The sequence below is a fragment of the Haliotis cracherodii genome, unplaced genomic scaffold (genome assembly GCF_022045235.1).
Source record: "Haliotis cracherodii isolate W230 unplaced genomic scaffold, xgHalCrac1.p SCAF_9, whole genome shotgun sequence".
In the NCBI taxonomy this organism is placed as follows: Eukaryota; Metazoa; Mollusca; class Gastropoda; order Lepetellida; family Haliotidae; genus Haliotis; species Haliotis cracherodii.
This window is the reverse complement of record NW_027266343.1, coordinates 43,168,813-43,191,672: the sequence shown is the minus strand read 5'-3', so window position 1 is coordinate 43,191,672 and position 22,860 is coordinate 43,168,813. Positions and strand designations below refer to the sequence as shown.

Sequence of the window (22,860 nt, the reverse complement as noted above, 5' to 3'; positions counted from 1 at the left end):
GTACAATTATAGGTGTTATGTACTTGACAGGAAGGTAGGTTTAAGATTCTAATGAAGTAAGAATGTGTTTTCCTAAACCTGTAGTGACATAATACAAACTGGAGAAACTACCATCTGTGTTATATACTTGTCAGGAAGGTAGGTTTAAGATTCTAATACAGTGAGAATGTGTTTTCCTAAACCTGTAGTGACATGATACAAACTGGAGGTACTATTATAGGTGTTATATACTTGTCATGAAGGTAGGTTTAAGATTCTAATGAAGTAAGAATGTGTTTTCCTAAACCTGTAGTGACATAATACAAACTGGAGAAACTACCATCTGTGTTATATACTTGTCAGGAAGGTAGGTTTAAGATTCTAATACAGTGAGAATGTGTTTTCCTAAACCTGTAGTGACATGATACAAACTGGAGGTACTATTATAGGTGTTATATACTTGTCATGAAGGTAGGTTTAAGATTCTAATGAAGTAAGAATGTGTTTTCCTAAACCTGTAGTGACATGATACTAACTATAGGTACTATTATAGGTGTTATATACTTGACAGGAAAGTAGATTTAAGATTCTAATGAAGTAAAAATGTGTTTTCCTAAACGTGTAGTGACATGATACAAACTGTAGGTAATACTATCAGTGTTATATACTTGTCAGGAAGGTAGGTTTAAGATTCTAATGTAGTGAGAATGTGTTTATCTAAATCTGTAGTAACATGATAGAAACTGGGGGTAAAACTATAGGTGGTATATACTTGTCAGAAAGGTAGGTTGAAGATTCTAATGAAGTAAGAATGTGTTTTCCTAAACCTGTAGTGACATGATACAAACTGGAGGAACTACCATCTGTGTTATATACTTGTCAAGAAAGGTGGGTTTAAGATTCTAATGCAGTGAGAATGTGTTTTCCTAAACGTGTAGTGACATTAAACAAACTGGAGGTACTACCATCTGTGTTATATACTTGTCATGAAGGTAGGTTTAAGATTCTAATGCAGTGAGAATGTGTTTTCCTAAACCTGTAGTGACATGATTCAAACTCAAGGATTCAAACTCAAGTACAAATAATTTTCTTTAAAATGGTTCTTGAACCATTAGTCTTTTGGTTTTGAAACTAATATGTATCTGAGTTTTTTTCAAAAGGACACACATATAAATGTCTGTCTGCTAAGTTAGCTAAAGCCATGAATAATCTGGTTCTGTTTAGCCATAATATAGACTATCCAAATAGTCCTCCATGTATGTTTCACGTGAAAATCCGGTTCGTGGAAGTGTGGCTTGGAGCCCGGTATTGTTGCCCGCTGCTATATCTATCTTTGCTCGGGATAGGCTTTTTACTGAACAACCCTGAAGTACAACGGAATTTGAGGAATTTGACCTTCTCCTACCCCTTAAATACAGATTTGATTAGCAGAGGAGACAGATAACTTGTGGAGATCAACGGGAGAACAGCAGCTGATCAGCTGAGAACAAGGGTCGAGAACCAGAGGTTTTTTGTACTTGATAAAACTTCTACCTGACCACAGAACGTCCAGAGCATAAAGAGCGAGGATCACCATATGTTATCAGCAGAGAAGCATAGCCAGTGATGAGTGAAAAAACCGTTTCCCATGTCTGGGACGAAGAAGACTTCGAGGCGATCAGGGAGGCGCATTGTGTTCACAGGAAGGGGATAACAATTTCTCAGGCTGTTGAACAATATTCAACCTGGAGTAGGAAATATGAGAAGGTAGGAACATAGTGTGAACATAAACCGCCAACGCCAGAGAATAGTCTGTCTCGATTATCCGCCGAAACAAATTCCATTGGGAAGAGGATGCAAAATAGCTGTGAAAGTTATATGAATGGATCACTGAAAATGTTGCTTGACGCTGCTATAAAGCTTTGTTTCATCCTCTGGCCTATTTGTGTATTCTTTTTACGATTTTTTCTAATAAATCTATTGTTGGAAACATTCCAGTAAAAACAGTTGAGCTACCGAGCCTTTCATTGAATTCTATCAAGCAGATGTATTTCAGGATCTTTGTCCAGGGCGGTACAAGGGTCCCATGATAGCAGGCAAGGTAGTTGCTGATTACTTTGAAGACGACAGGGAGAAGAAGAAGATTATAGACATCGCTGCAGGAACTGGCTTCGTAGCTGAACATGTAAGGTCATTGGATCTGAGTAAATAATTCCGCAGCCCAATGTAAATAGGGAATGATTTCAGGTTTTGCCAGAATTTGACCAACGCCGCACTGGTTTTGAAATCATGCAGTGTTCAGGGCCATATCAAGGATAAAATATCAAATATATTTCTTTTATAGCCCTGAGGAATTTTTGACGTGAAGTTTGTTCAGACAGTAACTCTTCATCAAGAAGCATATACTCAAGGTCAATGAAACAAGGGATGTGTCATTTTTAGGACCGGGCGCGATCACAGTGAAAATGCATTGCCTTATCTTTTTTGTATTTTGAATCATATTGTATTGTCCGAATGTACAGTGTGATACAGCAATAGTGACACACTGGCCCTCTTAGCATGGCAGGTCTTCCAGGGTAACCCTCTGAGGGTTGTCTTAGTAGCCACACTGATAAAGATATGGAATGGGACATAATATGTGTCGCCTTTGTTGCAGCTGAAGACCCATGGGTTTGTTCACATTGACGCACTGGAACCTTCCAGCAAGATGCTGCTGAGGGCGAAGGAGAAGGGCTTGTACGAGGACTATTACATCGAGTATCTGTGCGAGGTCCCACTGTCTATCCCCAATGGTAATCTAGTCAACATATGAATAGACAATGTAAATCTGATAGACTATGCTCGTACCGAAGATTTTCGAACCTTGTCGGAAATTGCCCAAAATACCACGTACAATCTATTACTGGTAAGCCAGGAAAGGTTTAGTTGTGACTTGACAACTAACCCCATATGACAATAAATGCGGGATAACGGGTGGTCCGCGACAAGTAGAACGATGGATATGTGAGGGTCTCTTCTAAGTCTTCTGGTATCGACTTGTCACACCGACCTCTTAATATTCTGATGAACAACACGCGGGAGCGTAGTCAATAACATCGTCATGACCTGCACGTGCCCAACATGCGTGCACCCTCCCTACCTCTAACAAACCAAATATGTTTGCCCAAATTCTGTACACCGCCTACTTGTCTCAAACGCGTTTTATGAGTTGGCTCAACGTATCCTGATTACCAGAGTGTGAACATTCAATATTGGGAACTTCATCGTGTGGCATATTGAAATCGGCAATGTTTGGAAGGATTGAATACCAAAATGTTGTCGACTTATCTTTTCAGTCTAAAAGGCTAAACATAATTATTATCATTTTATTACTTTTTAAACGTCTTAAGTTAGAGATGAATGTTTTTGATTGTATTGACGCCTGGTGTTATTGTTGTATTTTAGTGTGATTAGGCTTCATGGCCTCACAGTACCAGACACTGGTAAACAATGGTTTTGATTACTATTTGGTGTTTACGTTCAATGGGGTCTCAATAATTGATATTCAAACATTGCAGATACATACGACTGTGCCGTCTCCAGCGGGGGGATGGGGGAAGGACACATTCCGTGTTCCGGAATTCCTGAGATGATCCGGATCGTAAAACCAGGTGAGTACTAGATGTGCTTGGTCACTGTTTAAAGTATTCTTGTTCTAGTCATGTTAAGCAGCCGAACACATTAGGAGTATTGATAAATCCAGATTGGCTTGTATTTCTGTCAGATTGAGATTTTAGATTTATTGGTGAAGATAGTGTGTCAGCATAGATTCTATAATTTGTTCGCAATCATCGTATTCCAGTAATAAGGTATTATCAACTGTTTCGAACTCTCGGTCTGCCTTACAAGACCTAATCTGAGGTGTGTGATGACTTTTTCGGGTTTCTCTAATCCAAAGTGAAAACACTGTTTTTCTGTTAACAATGTTTCACTATGTGGCTCCAGTAGCTAACAGTGTAACTGTCAGGATCCAAGTACTTATCTGGATTGAATCCCATTCCGGATTCAAACCCACACTGCTAGATTGAGGCACCTAATCGCCTTCACACAAAGTCAGCGATATAACCCACTCAGCCCCCAAGGCTTCGACAACTTGAAAGTCCGCCAACTGGTAGTCTAGATCACGTACTTTGTGTACCCCTCAGACAAGTGTAAATTGCAAGGAACATTTTGTTTTCCAGGCGGAATTATATGCATAGTAATGCGTGAAGTGTTCCTGAGAGACGTGGATGAATACAAAGATCGCCTGGAGCCACTCATGGACTCTCTAGAAAAGGAGGGGAAATGGAGACAAGTGTCACGAGTTATTATTCCTAATTATTTCATAGATATGTCTGGCATACTATTTCTCTACAGAGTTATTTGATTTCATGGAAAATCGTTTCACGTCCACCACAATATGGAAGATACGCAGTTACAGATGGGCTGGGGCTTATAGGAATGTAATCGTAGCATTTCAACAATACAGTATTTTACAAACAAGGGGATTTCATAAACAGTAACTCATTCACCATGTGCAAGAATGCTTTTTTATATGTCCTAGTGTCATGACTCACATGTGTAGGGTGCGAGGTAAATGAACTAGCTGGGTGAGTGGGTTTATATACCACGAGACCGAACGTCGATCTATTTACAAGAATAGACGGCTCGTAACAGCACGTGCAACCTCGTTTTTTTTATGTTTGTATGTAATATTGTAGAGTGTATATGTCCATGGAGAGGGGTTTTCTAACTTATAATAACTTGTCCCCAATTCATTTCACTTCCGTGAATAAAATACGTTTAAACTCATCTTTAAAGAACATCTCACGAGTCCCAATGTAACGCTGATGAACGCCATTAGGTACATCGGCAAAATCTGGAATGTCCCTTACGTTAACCAGCATGCGTCACTGGAGACATGTTCCAAGGGGCAAATCCAGTATGCGATACTGCAGTCATATTCCGTCCAAGGAACAAATCCAGTATGCGATACTGCAGTCATATTCCGTCCAAGGAGCAAATCCAGTATGCGATACTGCAGTCATATTCCGTCCAAGGAGCAAATCCAGTATGCGATACTGCAGTCATATTCCGTCCAAGGAGCAAATCCAGTATGCGATACTGCAGTCATATTCCGTCCAAGGAGCAAATCCAGTATGCGATACTGCAGTCATATTCCGTCCAAGGAGCAAATCCAGTATGCGATACTGCAGTCATATTCCGTCCAAGGAGCAAATCCAGTATGCGATACTGCAGTCATATTCCGTCCAAGGAGCAAATCCAGTATGCGATACTGCAGTCATATTCCGTCCAAGGGGCAAATCCTGTATGCGATACTGCAGTCATATTCCGTCCGAGGAGCAAATCCAGTATGCGATACTGCAGTCATATTCCGTCCAAGGAGCAAATCCAGTATGCGATACTGCAGTCATATTCCGTCCAAGGAGCAAATCCAGTATGCGATACTGCAGCCATAGTCCGTCCAAGGAGCAAATCCAGTATGCGATACTGCAGTCGTATTCCGTCCAAGGAGCAAATCCAGTATCCGATGCTGCAGTCATATTCCGTCCACGGAGCAAATCCAGTATGCGATACTGCAGTCATATTCCGTCCAAGGAACAAATCCAGTACACGTTGGTAGAGACATATTCCGCCCAAGAGGCAAATCCAGTATGTCTTACTGTAGACATGTTCCAAGGGGCAAATCGAGTATGCGATACTGCAGTCATATTCCGTCCAAGGAACAAATCCAGTACACGTTGGTAGAGACATATTCCGCCCAAGAGGCAAATCCAGTATGTGTTACTGTAGACATGTTCCAAGGGGCAAATCCAGTATGCGATACTGCAGTCATATTCCGTCCAAGGAGCAAATCCAGTATGCGATACTGCAGTCATATTCCGTCCAAGGAGCAAATCCAGTATGCGATACTGCAGTCATATTCCGTCCAAGGAGCAAATCCAGTATCCGATACTGCAGTCATAGTCCGTCCAAGGAGCAAATCCAGTATGCGATACTGCAGTCATATTCCGTCCGAGGAGCAAATCCAGTATGCGATACTGCAGTCATATTCCGTCCAAGGAGCAAATCCAGTATGCGATACTGCAGTCATATTCCGTCCAAGGAGCAAATCCAGTATGCGATACTGCAGTCATATTCCGTCCAAGGAGCAAATCCAGTATGCGATACTGCAGTCATATTCCGTCCGAGGAGCAAATCCAGTATCCGATACTGCAGTCATATTCCGTCCACGGAGCAAATCCAGTATGCGATACTGCAGTCATATTCCGTCCAAGGAGCAAATCCAGTATGCGATACTGCAGTCATAGTCCGTCCAAGGAGCAAATCCAGTATGCGATACTGCAGTCGTATTCCGTCCAAGGAGCAAATCCAGTATCCGATGCTGCAGTCATATTCCGTCCAAGGAGCAAATCCAGTATGCGATACTGCAGTCATATTCCGTCCAAGGAACAAATCCAGTACACGTTGGTAGAGACATATTCCGCCCAAGAGGCAAATCCAGTATGTCTTACTGTAGACATGTTCCAAGGGGCAAATCCAGTATGCGATACTGCAGTCATATTCCGTCCAAGGAACAAATCCAGTACACGTTGGTAGAGACATATTCCGCCAAAGAGGCAAATCCAGTATCCGATGCTGCAGTCATATTCCGTCCAAGGAGCAAATCCAGTATCCGATGCTGCAGTCATATTCCGTCCAAGGAGCAAATCCAGTATGCGATACTGCAGTCATATTCCGTCCAAGGAACACATCCAGTACACGTTGGTAGAGACATATTCCGCCCAAGAGGCAAATCCAGTATGTGTTACTGTAGACATGTTCCAAGGGGCAAATCCAGTATGCGATACTGCAGTCATATTCCGTCCAAGGAGCAAATCCAGTATGCGATACTGCAGTCATATTCCGTCCAAGGAGCAAATCCAGTATCCGATACTGCAGTCATATTCCGTCCAAGGAGCAAATCCAGTATGCGATACTGCAGTCATATTCCGTCCAAGGAGCAAATCCAGTATGCGATACTGCAGTCATATTCCGTCCAAGGAGCAAATCCAGTATGCGATACTGCAGTCATATTCCGTCCAAGGAGCAAATCCAGTATGCGATACTGCAGTCATATTCCGTCCAAGGAGCAAATCCTGTATGCGATACTGCAGTCATATTCCGTCCGAGGAGCAAATCCAGTATGCGATACTGCAGTCATATTCCGTCCAAGGAGCAAATCCAGTATGCGATACTGCAGTCATATTCCGTCCAAGGAGCAAATCCAGTATGCGATACTGCAGTCATAGTCCGTCCAAGGAGCAAATCCAGTATGCGATACTGCAGTCGTATTCCGTCCAAGGAGCAAATCCAGTATCCGATGCTGCAGTCATATTCCGTCCAAGGAGCAAATCCAGTATGCGATACTGCAGTCATATTCCGTCCAAGGAACAAATCCAGTACACGTTGGTAGAGACATATTCCGCCCAAGAGGCAAATCCAGTATGTCTTACTGTAGACATGTTCCAAGGGGCAAATCCAGTATGCGATACTGCAGTCATATTCCGTCCAAGGAACAAATCCAGTACACGTTGGTAGAGACATATTCCGCCCAAGAGGCAAATCCAGTATGTCTTACTGTAGACATGTTCCAAGGGGCAAATCCAGTATGCGATACTGCAGTCATATTCCGTCCAAGGAACACATCCAGTACACGTTGGTAGAGACATATTCCGCCCAGGAGGCAAATCCAGTATGTCTTACTGTAGACATGTTCCAAGGGGCAAATCCAGTATGCGATACTGCAGTCATATTCCGTCCAAGGAACAAATCCAGTACACGTTGGTAGAGACATATTCCGCTCAAGAGGCAAATCCAGTATGTGTTACTGTAGACATGTTCCAAGGGGCAAATCGAGTATGCGATACTGCAGTCATATTCCGTCCAAGGAACAAATCCAGTACACGTTGGTAGAGACATATTCCGCCCAAGAGGCAAATCCAGTATGTGTTACTGAAGACATGTTCCAAGGGGCAAATCGAGTATGCGATACTGCAGTCATATTCCGTCCAAGGAACAAATCCAGTACACGTTGGTAGAGACATATTCCGCCCAAGAGGCAAATCCAGTATGTGTTACTGTAGACATGTTCCAAGGGGCAAATCGAGTATGCGATACTGCAGTCATATTCCGTCCAAGGAACAAATCCAGTACACGTTGGTAGAGACATATTCCGCCCAAGAGGCAAATCCAGTATGTGTTACTGTAGACATGTTCCAAGGGGCAAATCGAGTATGCGATACTGCAGTCATATTCCGTCCAAGGAACAAATCCAGTACACGTTGGTAGAGACATATTCCGCCCAAGAGGCAAATCCAGTATGTGTTACTGTAGACATGTTCCAAGGGGCAAATCGAGTATGCGATACTGCAGTCATATTCCGTCCAAGGAACAAATCCAGTACACGTTGGTAGAGACATATTCCGCCCAAGAGGCAAATCCAGTATGTGTTACTGTAGACATGTTCCAAGGGGCAAATCGAGTATGCGATACTGCAGTCATATTCCGTCCAAGGAACAAATCCAGTACACGTTGGTAGAGACATATTCCGCCCAAGAGGCAAATCCAGTATGTGTTACTGTAGACATGTTCCAAGGGGCAAATCGAGTATGCGATACTGCAGTCATATTCCGTCCAAGGAACAAATCCAGTACACGTTGGTAGAGACATATTCCGCCCAAGAGGCAAATCCAGTATGTGTTACTGTAGACATGTTCCAAGGGGCAAATCGAGTATGCGATACTGCAGTCATATTCCGTCCAAGGAACAAATCCAGTACACGTTGGTAGAGACATATTCCGCCCAAGAGGGAAATCCAATATGTGTTACTGTAGACATGTTCCCCCCAAGGAATACAGTGTAAAGCTGAAGATATCAGGGCGATCTGTGAATAATCAAGCTTGGACCTGCCAAACCAATGGTTGAAAGCATGAGTAACGTCCCGGGGTAGGATGGCACAGAGTCTGCCAGTCACAGAGACTGATCACTCGACCCCTCGGTTCTTACGACACGTCCATGGTGCTCCAAATACAGGGCATTTATCATAGATGACGATCAATCACATCCGATGTTACATATTCGAACAGCTTTACGGGAATTACAACACGTGAACAGGTGTTGGTATCTTTAGGATGCCTGGGTTGAACTTAATGTTGAAACATTCGTAGCTATAGCAAAAGCTATACTTGAGTATAAACTTGAGTGTTCACAGGTGAGGTAAGGTGAAATGGGGTTTTCACGTCACAATCAGGATTATAGCGACGTGCGGTAATGTATGTGTGTGTGTGTGTGTGTGCGTGTGTGCGTGCGTGCGTGCGTGCGTGCGTGCTTGCGTGCTTGCTTCTACTAGTCCCAATTAATGCCGGTTTTATACTACTAGCCCACTGAGATATCATGCCACAGTTTAACACGGATACCCCACTCAGACACACAATACTGACTCCGAACCGACCAGTCCTTGTTTGATTCCCTCAATGTCAAGCATCAGGCAGAGTAACAACAAGTACCATATTTTAACGTCTTTAAGTCAGACGCGGCCAGGGATCGAACCACCTACCTTTCGCACTCCGGGCAGACGCTCTATCCGCTAGACCAAGGATGCGGTCCGTATTTATACCAACAGTTATGACCAAGACAGTTCTCCAGAGTGAAAACACGTCGAAGGCCATGCTCGCCGGTAACATGAACACACTGCCGGGCCGCGGTGACCAAACAGCTCGCGTTATCAATGGTCTGTGTTGGAAGTGGAGGCTCTCAGTTTTTCTATCAAATCCAAGGTCCAACATTTATATAACAAATCCAAAATTAAAACCAAACCAAAACGGTTCAGTAATATATGACTCAATACATTGATTAATAAACATATTATATATAAAACACATTGCACTTATTGAAAACAAATTAAATGTTTTCAGCATAAGTCCGAAAAAATGTAACGAAAGCGCCTGGTCGAATACAGCCTTCAGTGAATAGTGACATGAACACTCAGGCTTGCAGCTGCTAATTGGAGATTTTCCGGACGCTTTTATCATTCTGATTTTAACAGCACAGAATACGATTGGGTTTGAGAACGAGGACCTGGTGTCTGTGGAGACATTTCCCACTGCTGCAAAGGAATAATCTGACTTACATATAAAAATTCAACGCCCGAGAGTAATCAGTCTCGAATATCTGCAGAAGCAGACTCCTATAGGCGTAAAAGTCAGAATAGTGATTAAAATTTTATGCTTGGATCACTAAATCGTCACACAGAAGATTTGGTGATTAATCAAGATATATCCACTGTTGTAATAGAATAATAAATAAAATATAAAATGAAGAAATCGGTTTACCGTCAAAGACAAAGGAGACACGGTTTAATGCGGTTTAGATTTCAAAGTGAGAACGTTACCACAGGGAAGGAATATCAGCTTCAGCCTGGCTGCATTAGTGTATAATCGCACCCCGACAACATGGATAGAACCTCGGCCAGTGGTTCGCCTGACTTGGATGATTCGCTTACAAAACGGGAGTCTCTCGGGCTGGTGTGGTATGTATGTATTTAAAACTGCGGTGAAAGAATAATAAGCTCACCAACTCCATATATTAGTCATGCTGCCTTTTATTAAAGTTGTGCTTTAATGGAGAACGCATTGCCTTAAGCTGATGGTGTGTACCTCTTTCGGCGACTTCAACACCATAACCAGCGAGTTTCAAACATTTCAGGCAATAAGGTCGTCCATTAAGCAAATGTGGAGCTTGTTAGCACAACCACGGATACTTTGCACTGGTGAACAGAGAGCAGGTGTTTCCAGCCATACTCAATGGACATTGTGGCCATTCGATTCCCATTTGAGTAAATCATTACGAAGGCTGGTCAAAAAGTTCTAAGCCTAACAAACAAAACCAACAATTATTTAAGTGTTTTCAATGTTATTTTTCAACTGCTTTTCAATACACTTCTCATATCAATAGGGAGCTTTTCAATCCCAGTCAGAAAGACGTTTTCTGAAGCCACCCTGAATAACCCATCCACGGCAGCTTTGAGGTCATCGTTGTCGTCATAGAGCTTTCCAAGAAGGTGTTCTTTAGGTTAAGGAAACAGATGGACATCACTTGGTGAGAAGGTCTGGCGAGTATGGATGATGATGAAGCTCTTAGAACCCACATTGTTGCACACCAGCCTTTGCAAGTCGAGGGGTGTTGGAAGAGGCATTGTCATGTACAATGTAATAGTAGAACTCCAGCAGTCAGCATTTATCGCCGCTTTTCTTCGATAAAATCTCTCAGCCGATGAAACAAATCAGCATATTAGGCATTGGTAATCGTCTTTTGACTTTCTAAGTAATCAACAAGGATCACACCCTTTGCATCCTAGAAATACTGTGAACATAACTTTCTTCATTGATCTTGAAGACTTAAATTTCTTTGGTGCTGGAGAAGTGGAATGGTGCCAGCCATAAACATAGCTGCCCATCGTTTAACAGTGGAATAGATAGGACACTTATCCCCATACACTTGTGACATGCGGTCATGAATTTCTAGGGGAGTACTTTTCTCTAAAGTCAAATACTTGATGACTACTCGGTACTCGTACTTTTCTATTTCTCTGTCCATTTGGACGCCTATCACGTTCAACTGTCACTAATATACAAACGGCCTTAACAGACCAAATACACTTGCGGTGAACTGCTCAAACAATGTACTACATTGACTAGTTCATTTTATTATGGCCCATAGTTGAAAGTTAGTCAGACTTAGAGCTTTCTGACCAGCCCTCGCACCAAACCAGGGAGGAACTGGGGACCTTGTCTAGCCAGGAATGATGATGACATTGAAAGAAACGTTATTTACGCGAATATATAGACGTATTTGACATCCATATATTCATGAAACAGGATGTACCAAAAATGTTAATATCAAATATCATTCACCTAATAACTGTATCAAAACTGACAGTGTAACACATCACCACACATTATTTAAATCAGCTTTTCGTTTTGTAAACTAAGCGTGGTTTAAAACGGTTAATTCCCAGAAGAATAACTTTAACATTTTGAAACAGCCAAGTGCTTGTCAACATCCACCATCAACTACAACTAGCTATTGACTCAACGGAAGCGATTCATTTGCTGAGTAATGACTTGACTGACATTTGCATCAAGTAGGCCTGACTACCATTAGCATTCAACAGCCATGGCAATGTCTACATTCCTGTCCTGATTCGCAGACGGCCTACTGTTCTTTCATGGTCGCCATTATGAAGCCGTGCATCATTCTGTCCGTTGCGTGGTTCACTTGTTTGGGTAAGTCGCGTATATCAAACTTTAATGTTTACTTCGTGTGCTAATTGTGTTGAAGTACATGGGAGCGTTCATATCGTGATAAGTTATTGCACAATTATGTGTGTTATTATATATAATTCCAATAAGCAACTGTGTGATATTTCAATTTCGATAAATTATATTTAAACCAACGGCGCCTACTCAAAACACTGTTATTATGTCGATCTTTCTCATTCCAATGAAATTAAGTGGTTCTGTTTGGGTGAATAAAGGTGAACTGTTCAAAGATAAATCTAATCAATGCCTTTTCAGAACGGAATCAAATTCAGCTAAACTGCTATTGGCTAAACTGCCTGGCAATAGAAAGTAGGCACTTAAAGACTGGATTTGACCCCAAACTTTATCCAAACGTTACAGCCGAAACACTGCAAACATTAGGCCCGAAACACAACTATAATACCTGTATCATTTACATCGCCATCGAATAACTATTTCTTGTTTCATTCACTTTTAGCAACCATCAAACGGTTCATGGCCGAAATGTCGGAAATAATTTATATATGAGGACTAAATTGCAATGTTGCTATGTTTCATACCGAACTGTCGAAAAGCCAAGTATATATCGAGCATAACTGTCGCAAATGTGAAGGGATTAGAAGAGATTAAAAAATCGGTTGGCGATATACCCAACGAACTTATGACTTTGTCGGCATTTCTCTTCTCCATTATTTAGGAGATATATAAATTTAAACAGAGTTCTAAGATCTAAGTGAGATGAAGTTTACGGAAATAAGATTACAATCTAAGTAAATGTTGTCACTAGCTTATTGTTATCTATTAAAGCCATAGAACATGAGAACATGTCATTATAGTGAATAAGCAACTTCAGACAAGCTTAACCTATAAGTCGATGGACATCGAACTTATAGAGGATACACGTTCTGAAATAAACGGAGACATGAAACGAGACATCCTACTGGCGATGTATAGAGAAGACCCGTAAGGTAACACTGCAGAACCTTGACGACATCGTCAGTCGAACAGGACCCCGGCCACACACTGACCAGTGATCCGTGTTCCTGTCTGAAAACATGACCGTTCTGAAGCGTTCTAGTGTTGTGTTTGTACCCATGTTTGTCCTTAATGACCTGCCAATGATAGCCCGATCATTCACTGGGTGGTGTCGAACTAACGACAGACGGACGGTAACGTTAGTACAATTGGATGTAATGATGTAACGTGATAGTTAATAAAGGTATGATTACATGCTAATGAATAATTAGTCTCATATAACAAGATCAATGCCTTCACACAACTACACTCAAGGGACCTAACACTATGCACCGCATCACCACCACTATGTTGACTGTGTGCACTTAACGACATAAGGAATAGAGGAATAGTCCTTTCATTCTCCAAACAACTACTGTAAATCTGGAAATGAATGTGTCTCCAATCCTAATGAATGCGACTGCTGTCCCCTAGCCAAAAAATGCGACTCGGTATGAATGGGACTCCCCGCACTGTTGACTGGCATTGAGGAAGTTCAAAGGAAATAAATAATCGAACCAACTCAAGTTAAATGTTTTGTCTCCAGTGTTGGAATATAAATAACATGACTTAATAGTACTGGTATTCACAATCCTTTTAAAGTACATTGTACGTCACGGCCACCAAGAGGCTCCCTGGCCTGGCCTGGCCTGGCCTGGCCTGGCCTGGTCTGGTCTGGTCTGGTCTGGTCTGGTCTGGTCTGGTCTGGTCTGGTCTGGTCTGGTCTGGTCTCGTCTCGTCTGGTCTCGTCTAGTCTAGTCTGGTCCAGCCAAGGCATCGACCCCTGAGAGTCTGTCAGGATGGAAAAAGTAAACAAGACAATCCTAGACGCATCACGTTCAGATGATTTTACGATTAGTCGACGTGGTGTCAAGAGAAAAGGACCAATAACAACTACTCGCTTCCAACTCGTGTTAAAATTGCTCGAGCTGCAAAACATTTCAGTAAACTTTTAGATGTTGGTCTGGGGGAGAGTGTTGTCTGTGTAATGAAGAAGGCTTATGCTAATGTAAATCTGCAGACACACTAGCTGAGGTGACCGAAGTTACTCATAATGGTCGACCATTGTTGTGGGGTGAGTTGGACAAACTTGAGTACGACCATTTGTCTGAAATCAGTGCAGCTGGTAGAATTATAAACTGGCATATTGTAATCGCTACTGTAAGTGACATTGTGTTGCACGAAAACAGATTCCTTCTTGCTGAAAATGGTGGCCCCATCCTACTTAATAAGACGTGATCATATTCCTTCCTCATCAGGTACCTATTTGGTGAAAGGAAAGCTTAAAAAGCTGCTAGGAAAATACCAGCTGACTTTGAAAAGTGTGGGGGGAGAGTTGCGTCGAATTCGATCCCATCTGACTTGGTCATTAACTTTGACCAAACTGATGTTAAAATCGTACCCGTTTCCAATTGGACACGAGCGAGTAAAGGCGCGAAGTAAAACGTAACAGGTGTTGAGGACAAACGTGAAATCACCATGCTGCTTGGCAGCGCTGCCCCAGGAAACATGTTCCCCCAGGTGATCTTCAAGGACTGACCGAGAAAATGCCACCCCAAGTACAACTTCCCTAACAACTGACACGTGACCCATTCAGCCAATCACTGGAGAATGAAGAAACGACGTTGGAGTATGTCGACATGGTCTTCGTGCCCTACACGGGGTGCGCGAGCTTTTGTTTAGAGCCAGGAATTCTTTCATTACTTCAAAACACAAATATATGTTCTATGAAAAGGAGGGGCCGACAAATGTAAAAGGAACACTTTCTACTACAAATGATTTTTTGCCAGTTATTTTGTTAACAAATTGTCCTTAACAAAACATCCCAGGCCCCAGGAATATCCAATGGTCGGTCCAAAATTCGTCATGATGCTCAATTTCACATCTTACAAAACATCTAGCATATCCAGCAAATAATGTGTATTCGTCTTTTAGTAAAACCAGAGAACAAATGATTTTTTGGCCATTGTTTTCTTCAAGAACATATTTTTTCCAAAATATCTCAAGCCCCTAGAATACCCAAAGGTCGGTCAAGAAAAGTCATCATAATATTGAACCTATTGCTTGAATCCATACACTGATGACATGCCCATATATTCTAACAGGTCAAGTATTGGGTTCCCATGACAACCGCTGTCACCACAAGAGATTCCTCAGGTGCGCTACAGCCATATCTCACCTGCAGGTTCCCATGATCGAATCCAAGAGCCCTGAAGACTTCAGTGACCCACAGTCTGCTGTGAAGAAATTCTGCAGGTATGGTGTATGATGAGGACATAAGTACCTGTTTTCACTTTTTGGTGTCGATAGAAAACAGTCATCGACTGATTTACGTGTGTACTGTTTGTATTTAACAGGAAGGCCCAAAGAAGCCTGAGCTGTGTGTACAACCGACTACCGGACTGTGAGGGTCACGTGAAGACTGACGGGGTGGAGGACAGAGCCGGGATGCTGTCCTATGTGTGTGGAGAAGGAAGGAAAGGTGCGATGTGTGTGAAGAAGTGTGCGTTGGTGTTTGTATGGAGAAGAGGTGTGTGTGTTGTGTGTGTTTGTGTGATGGTTGTGTTTTTATGTGCTCTGTGTTTTATGTGTGCGTTGTGCTTGTTGTGTGTGTTTGTGTGTTGTGCGTGTGTTTGTGTGTGTGCTGTGTATATTGTGTTGTATGTGCGTGCGTGTGTGTTTTGTGTGTATGCGTGTGCGTGTGTGTGTGTGTGTGTCTGTCGCGAGTATTCTGTGTGTTCAGTGTGTTTGTACGTTGTGTTGTGTATGTGTCTGTGTGTATATGCACTGTGTGCTGTTTGTTATGTTTTATTCGTGTGTTTGTGTGTGTGTGTGTGTGTGTGCTGTTTGTTGTGTGTACCTTGTGTGTGTTGCATGTGTACTGTGTGTTGTGTGTGTGCTGTGTGTATGTGGTGTGTGAGTTGTGTGTGCGGTGTGTGTTCCGTGTGTTCCGTGTGTGTGTGCGTGCGTGCGTGTGCGTGTGTGTGTGTCTGTCGCGAGTATTCTGTGTGTTCAGTGTGTTTGTACGTTGTGTTGTGTATGTGTCTGTGTGTATATGCACTGTGTGCTGTTTGTTATGTTTTATTCGTGTGTTTGTGTGTGTGTGTGTGTGTGCTGTGTGTACCTTGTGTGTGTTGCATGTGTACTGTGTGTTGTGTGTGTGTGTGTGTGTGTGTGTGTGTGTGTGTGTGAGCATATGTGTGTCAATTTTGCGCACAACTTGTGTCAACAATTGAGCCATGCCCATGTAGTCACCTAAGTCAACTGACACCCCCGACCCAAGGCCGCTGCAGACTGTTGTGTGTTTTCAACGCTTATTGTAACACTTCAACTTGTGCCAAATTCGAAACATGCGTCGAACTGACACACGGCCATGTACCGGATAATTATTATAATTATAAAATTGACAAACTATGGGGAAGATAATTTAAGGATGTCTACTTCTTTATTATGAGGAACACAACGTTTCGGAGTATATGCTTACTCCTTCATCATGTGAATGGATGCTACGAGGCAGAGAACAATATATGTACATTTAGGAACATCAAAAGTAATAAGAGAACAAAAGGTGGAATCTTAACAAGTGAAGCCAGCAGATAATTGGCGCTGATAGATGATTAGCCAAAGTCATTGGAAGCCAACATTTCACAGTAATTAGCGCTGATAGTTACGGGCAACTGGAAGCGAGGATTTGAATTAGCACTGATTGGTCTATAGACAATGGACAATGTGCAAACGGGAAACCAGGGTCATGTCCTCATAATACAGAAGTTGACATCCATAAATTCTCTTCCTTATGTGCATCACTTCTAAATGCCTTTCAAAGACTTGACATTGCTATGACTTTAAAACCGATAAGGAACATCACTGTTATCTCTGTAGTGCAGGGACCTGTCATGACCTAGTTCGCAATCAACATTCTTGAGATAATGTGGCAGACAAATGTCACTAATCAACAACATCTGCAATGATTAACAAGAAATTACCCTGCCAAAAGCAGCTGTCGATATCATCCAAGCCTCAATCAACCACTCTGTCACTTTACATCAATGACCGCTGAAGCAACAGAATGGAATTCCTATCATTGTGACCTGGACCGTCTCCGTGGTCTAGTGGTAGAGCGTCCGCCCGGAGACCGGAAGGTCCGGGGTTCGCGTCAAACCAAAATACGTTAAACGATGGTACTTGTTGTCACCCTTTGAGTCAGTATACTGTGTCTGAGTGGGGTATTCATGTCAAATTGCGACATGGTTTCTCAGTGGGCTAGCACTATAAATAGGCATCAGTCTGGACTAGTGCAGGCAGCCTTACACACACACACACACGCACACATACATACACACACACGCACGCACGCACGCGCGCACGCACGCACACACACACACACACACACACACACGCATGCACGTCGCTATATAAGTGCAATAATCTTGGACGTGACGTTAAACCCCATTTCACCTCACCTCAGTGTGACCTGACAATGAGTGCTTGCGCTTAAGGCCTCTGTTCGAATCCCAACATGGATAATGTTTACTGCCTGTTTCTTCAAGCCACAAAGCGACTCTGACTGAACGGCTCTCCGACCCAAAACAAAATCGTTTTAACCATTCGGGCAAATACTACTGTCAAGGTCAACTAAATGGACAGTCATGCTTAGTCCCCTCAGCTTACTGTCCGCTGGTGGCCTAGTGATATTGGGCGTTGCCATTGGCCCTGCAGAGTTGGGTCACTTAGAGATTCCATAATCCAGTGATTGCGGGTTCGAATCCCATATACGCCCTGTTAATAAACCTTGTCTCCAGCTTATGTGGGAACGGTTTTTAAAAAAAAGAATAACACCAATTCATGAGAAATGACGCTTAGAAGATCCAATATTTCTAAATCTGACTTAACATATGTAGATTATTTTTGTAGAGGCCTTTCTGGATATTTGGAAAACGCATTCTTTGACTTTGTCAGTTGATTTACAGACCGTCGTCATTATAACTTGAATAAATCTGTGTTCCGTTCAATAAGACACATATAAGTAAGCTTCTTCTGTAATTTCTTCTAGATTTAATTGCGGGGTCGTCCTGTTGGCTTAACAACAACGTTGCCTCCCGGATACGCCACTGCAAGGCCAAACACGACATCGACAACATCGCCACCAGAGTGCATGATGGCAACATCACCGACACGTATGCGTACTGCGGGTGAGGAGATGTCACTTAATGTTCAGACTTTATATTCATCTCATATAGAAACGTCTACCGTATAGGTATCAAACCCCGATATTACGCCCCATACTCTCGGCTACCGTATATCTTTCAATAGATGCCTGCCGACCCGTGAAGATCCGGGGTAGAATAGGTCTTCAGGAACCCATACTTGCCGTAAAAGGTGACTATGCTTGTCGTAAGAGGCGACTAACGGGATCGGGTGGTCAGGCTCGCTGACTTGGTTGATGCATGTCATCGATCCCAAGTGCGTGGATTGATGCTCATGATATTAATCACTGGATTGTCTGGTCCAGACTCGATTATTTACAGACCGCCGTCATATATCTGAAATATTGCTGAGTGCGGCGTTAAACAACAAACGAATAGATGCCTGCCGCGAATACAGGCCGGAGCAACGAAACATAGCTTTTCCTATCGGAAAACGAAAGCAGTTTTCACACAAAATGCACACCACACAAGTTTTATATAAATTACACATCCCATCTTCAAGGCAATTAAAAGTGTTCACGGAAATTTAAAGAGAGATGCCTGCCTTGAATAGACGCCGGGCGGAAAACGTCTAGGAAATTAACAGATGCCAGGTCCTCTATTCAGGGATAAAGGTATATGCGTTGTCGAGGGTTGTGCGCACTATTCTGTTTAATATCTATTGCTCACATGTATTCGAAAACAACTTGGTGATACAACTACACACCAGGTCCTTTTCAGTGCTTTTTATGGGCGATAGATTCAGGTTCCAGGGACACATATTCGTAGTTGGGACGATGTGCCACATACACACAGAGCTCCTGGATAAGAATTGGTTCGCATGAGCAAAACCTTCAGGAATTACGCCTGGAAAAACGTCAAACACCTTAATAATTTGAAAAATATCCTCGGAAATAACTTCATATAACATCTCATTTTGATACTCTCTTAGATGTCACCGATTCCCGCTGAAAAGTTCGTTTAAGTACAATATATGTCTATATCGTATGGAATACTGTAAGGGTCATTCTCGCGATCTCGATGTCGTGATTGCGAGATTTTAGATTATGTCCATATGTCGTATTCTCGCGTTGTCGACTTTTGACAAAATGTCACGAGAATGCGAGATCGCGAGAACGTGAGATTTTGGCCATTTCAGTATTCCATAATATCGTGATTGTCGTTTGTTAATGTATGGAATAGTCGTGATTGTCGTTTGTAAATGTATGGAATAGTCGTGATTGTCGTTGGTTGATATATGAAATAGTCGTGATTATCGTTGGTCAATACATGGAATTGTCGTGATTGTCGTAAAGTTAATATTGGCATAGTGATTGTCGTTAGGTAATATAATACCAATGATTGTCGTTAGACAATACTTGAAACTCGTGACTGTCGTAGTGAATGATGTAGTCGTCCATGTTGCAGCTCCCTCGACAACTTCGTGTGGGCATGCATGGGAGACTGGACCATCAAGAGATGCCCTTACAATCTGTCCGCCTTCATCATCCGGGCACTTAACCCTGAGAGACTCTCCGCCCAGCTGAAGTGTTGACCGTTGTCTGTGACTGATCGGGAGCTGTAGGCGGCTGGAGTATTGCTACATCCACAGTCGATTCATGTCATAGTATCTGTGACGTCACTTGTTTGATGACGTTGTGCCCTGGCCACTGTCAGCAGGGAACAGTTGTGATGACAGAAGCATAGGGTCAGAGCCATGTCCTAACGCGACCTTATCTCTACGACAATACTCCCACACTTTAACAGGCTTACGATAGTCGTAGTGATAAGATCGCTTTGTGGAATGTGACACGAGTTCCAGTTCTTAAAAACTCTACTGTCATAACCTAGTTATTCCACTCGCATTTGGTCATTGCACCTGCAGAACTTCAGTGCGTTCGTGTACAAACCAACACTAGAAACTGCTCAACATGACAGCATTGCTTGATAAAATACACGTGTTCTTGGCTACGATCCCAAAAGATGCGCCTGTTGACAATATTTTATTCCCGAATGTTTCGTCTGACAAAAGTTAACAATAGCTGATATGTTTCCGTGTAAATTAATAAATAAATACATAAAACTACTGCTGGGTTTATGTTTTTGTTTCCGATTTCGGTTATCTCGATATCGTCTCAATATATACTGAACAAAACAAGTTTAGGATCATCAATATTTTGGGGGATTTTTTGTACTGAACACTGAACACACAATTTCATAAGAATATCCTCAAAAACATTTATGATCCTTTTTTACTCAGTATAATACATACTATCTACGCATTCTTATACACCCTTGAACAATTATTACTGTTTACTAGATAGGAAGTAGTCATGTCCTGTATTAATGTTCTAACAAACACTTTTGTTTATGCTTGCAAAGGGACATACACGTCGTGAAACGCCGTTGCCAAAAGACATTATCAAAAGCCACGTTTTGTAGATGTTTCATGGTAATAGTTAGTGTTCTGTTCTCTCAGTTCCTTTCTCTGCTACTTATAGAATATAATAATATAATACTAATAAATTGGCATTGATGATGCGCTATATTGACGCATGTTCAAAGCGCTAACACGATTGTTACCCATGTCGATGTTCCTCTCTCAAATTTCTGTCTCCATTCCCTAGTGGGGTGCTAGGCTACCAGTCACGTGACCATCTCACCCTCCCGGGTACCCATTCACTGACTCAGTCTTTGCGATCATTTGATCGAGTAGATGTTAATGTTAATGTTTGATCCAGTAGATGTTACTGTTAATGTTTGATCCAGTAGATTTTACTGTTGGTGTTGATCCAGTAGATGTTACAGTTGATATTTGATCGAGTAGATGTTACTGTTAATGTTTGATCCAGTAGATGTTACTGTTAATGTTTGATCCAGTAGATGTTACTGTTAATGTTCGATCCAGTAGATTTTACTGTTAATGTTGATCCAATAGATGTTACAGTTGATATTTAATCGAGTAGCTGTTACGGTTGATGTTTGATCCAATAGATGTTACTGTTGATATTTGATTAAGTAGATGTTACTGTTAATGTTTGATCCAGTAGATGTTACTGTTAATGTTTGATCCAGTAGATTTCACGGTTAATGTTTGATCCAGTAGATTTTACTGTTGATATTTGATCGAGTAGATGTTACGGTTGATGTTTGATCCAATAGATGTTACTGTTGATGTTTGATCCAGTAGATGTTAATTGTGCTGTTTGATCCAGTTGTTGGTGATGTTTGATACGGTTGTTGCTAGTAAGGTTAGATCCAGAGGATGTGACCATTCTTTCTTCACGCTGTGTAGCTGGTGATGAGTGTTTTATGTTCTGGGCCGTAGTTTTTTATTGCCCATTTATAGTGTTGTTTTCATGACATGCATTCAGCACTGCGTCAACCTAAGTCTATGTACACAAATCCTACGTTCTGACATTCGTTGGTGTAATAGCGATGATAAGGATATCTTACTGACCCAAAAAATAAACAGCATCAAATGTTAACATACTGGGTCTCACGGTCCGTTGCCCTAAGCATTACGCGACATTCATTGAATATCCAAGAAATAATTGGCTATATTCACATAATCATATCAATCAATGCATCCTGCGGACATAGAAAAAAACAGTCGATACGGGATCTCGGTGATTTTAAAACGTCATATGTAAACAAACCCTATAATCATCAGCTCCATGGGGTCAGGAGCACAGCATTTTGTTGAGGGGAGTATTTCATCCTTGCCCCAGTATATGCTGATATGTTACAGATACGTGTATTATAAAGCGGAACTCATCGCACTTGTCAAACAGTCTACTTAGAGTTGGGGGCACGGGGGGTCTAAGGAGGGGATGTGCAGAGTTGCGTCATTAAGCTGACACGCTGTGATATGACTGGAGTACTGTTAAAAGCGGTAACCCAACTCACTCACTCACTTCTGTATCTCAGAATCTTTGTGTATATACCTCAATAGGAAACAGATGACCCTGTTTCACTGGCCTCTTTTGTTCCTTGTTCCGGTAGGTAATTAAGTGGAAGGAGCTTGGCTTCTTTAGACTGCCTCCGTGGTCTAGTGGTAGAGCGTCCGCCCGGAGAGCGGAAGGTCCGGGATTCGATCCCCGGCCGCGTCATACCAAAAGACGTTAAAAGATGAAATTTGTTTCATCGGTATTAAGGGGCTAAAACAAGGACTGGCTCGGAGTCAGTATGCTGAGTGGGGTATTCATGTTAAACTGCGGCATGGTATCTCAGTGACCTAGCACTATAAATCGGCATCAGTCCGGACTGGTACAAGCAGCCACACAAACACGCACACGTACATGCACGTCGCTGTAAAAGTG

At 42.2% G+C, this 22,860-nt stretch overlaps 2 protein-coding genes and 1 pseudogene across 2 annotated transcripts; all 3 read left to right on the top strand.

Annotated features, from left to right (window-relative positions):
- Positions 1–1,251: 1,251 nt before the first annotated feature.
- LOC139452758 (methyltransferase-like protein 27) lies at positions 1,252–4,737 on the top strand. Its single transcript, XM_071234352.1, has 5 exons — positions 1,252–1,725; positions 2,015–2,143; positions 2,615–2,750; positions 3,516–3,608; positions 4,179–4,737. Exons 1-5 carry the CDS (start codon positions 1,585–1,587, stop codon positions 4,361–4,363), a joined length of 684 nt encoding a protein of 227 aa, XP_071090453.1. The 5' UTR covers positions 1,252–1,584; the 3' UTR covers positions 4,364–4,737.
- A 7,479-nt stretch (positions 4,738–12,216) lies between these two features.
- On the top strand, positions 12,217–20,435 carry LOC139452687 (uncharacterized). Its single transcript, XM_071234235.1, has 5 exons — positions 12,217–12,323; positions 15,458–15,608; positions 15,710–15,834; positions 18,406–18,544; positions 19,967–20,435. The coding sequence occupies exons 1-5, from the start codon at positions 12,266–12,268 to the stop codon at positions 20,091–20,093; spliced, it is 600 nt and encodes a 199-aa protein (XP_071090336.1). The 5' UTR covers positions 12,217–12,265; the 3' UTR covers positions 20,094–20,435.
- LOC139452929 (uncharacterized) lies at positions 13,795–14,891 on the top strand (annotated as a pseudogene).
- Positions 20,436–22,860: the final 2,425 nt, after the last annotated feature.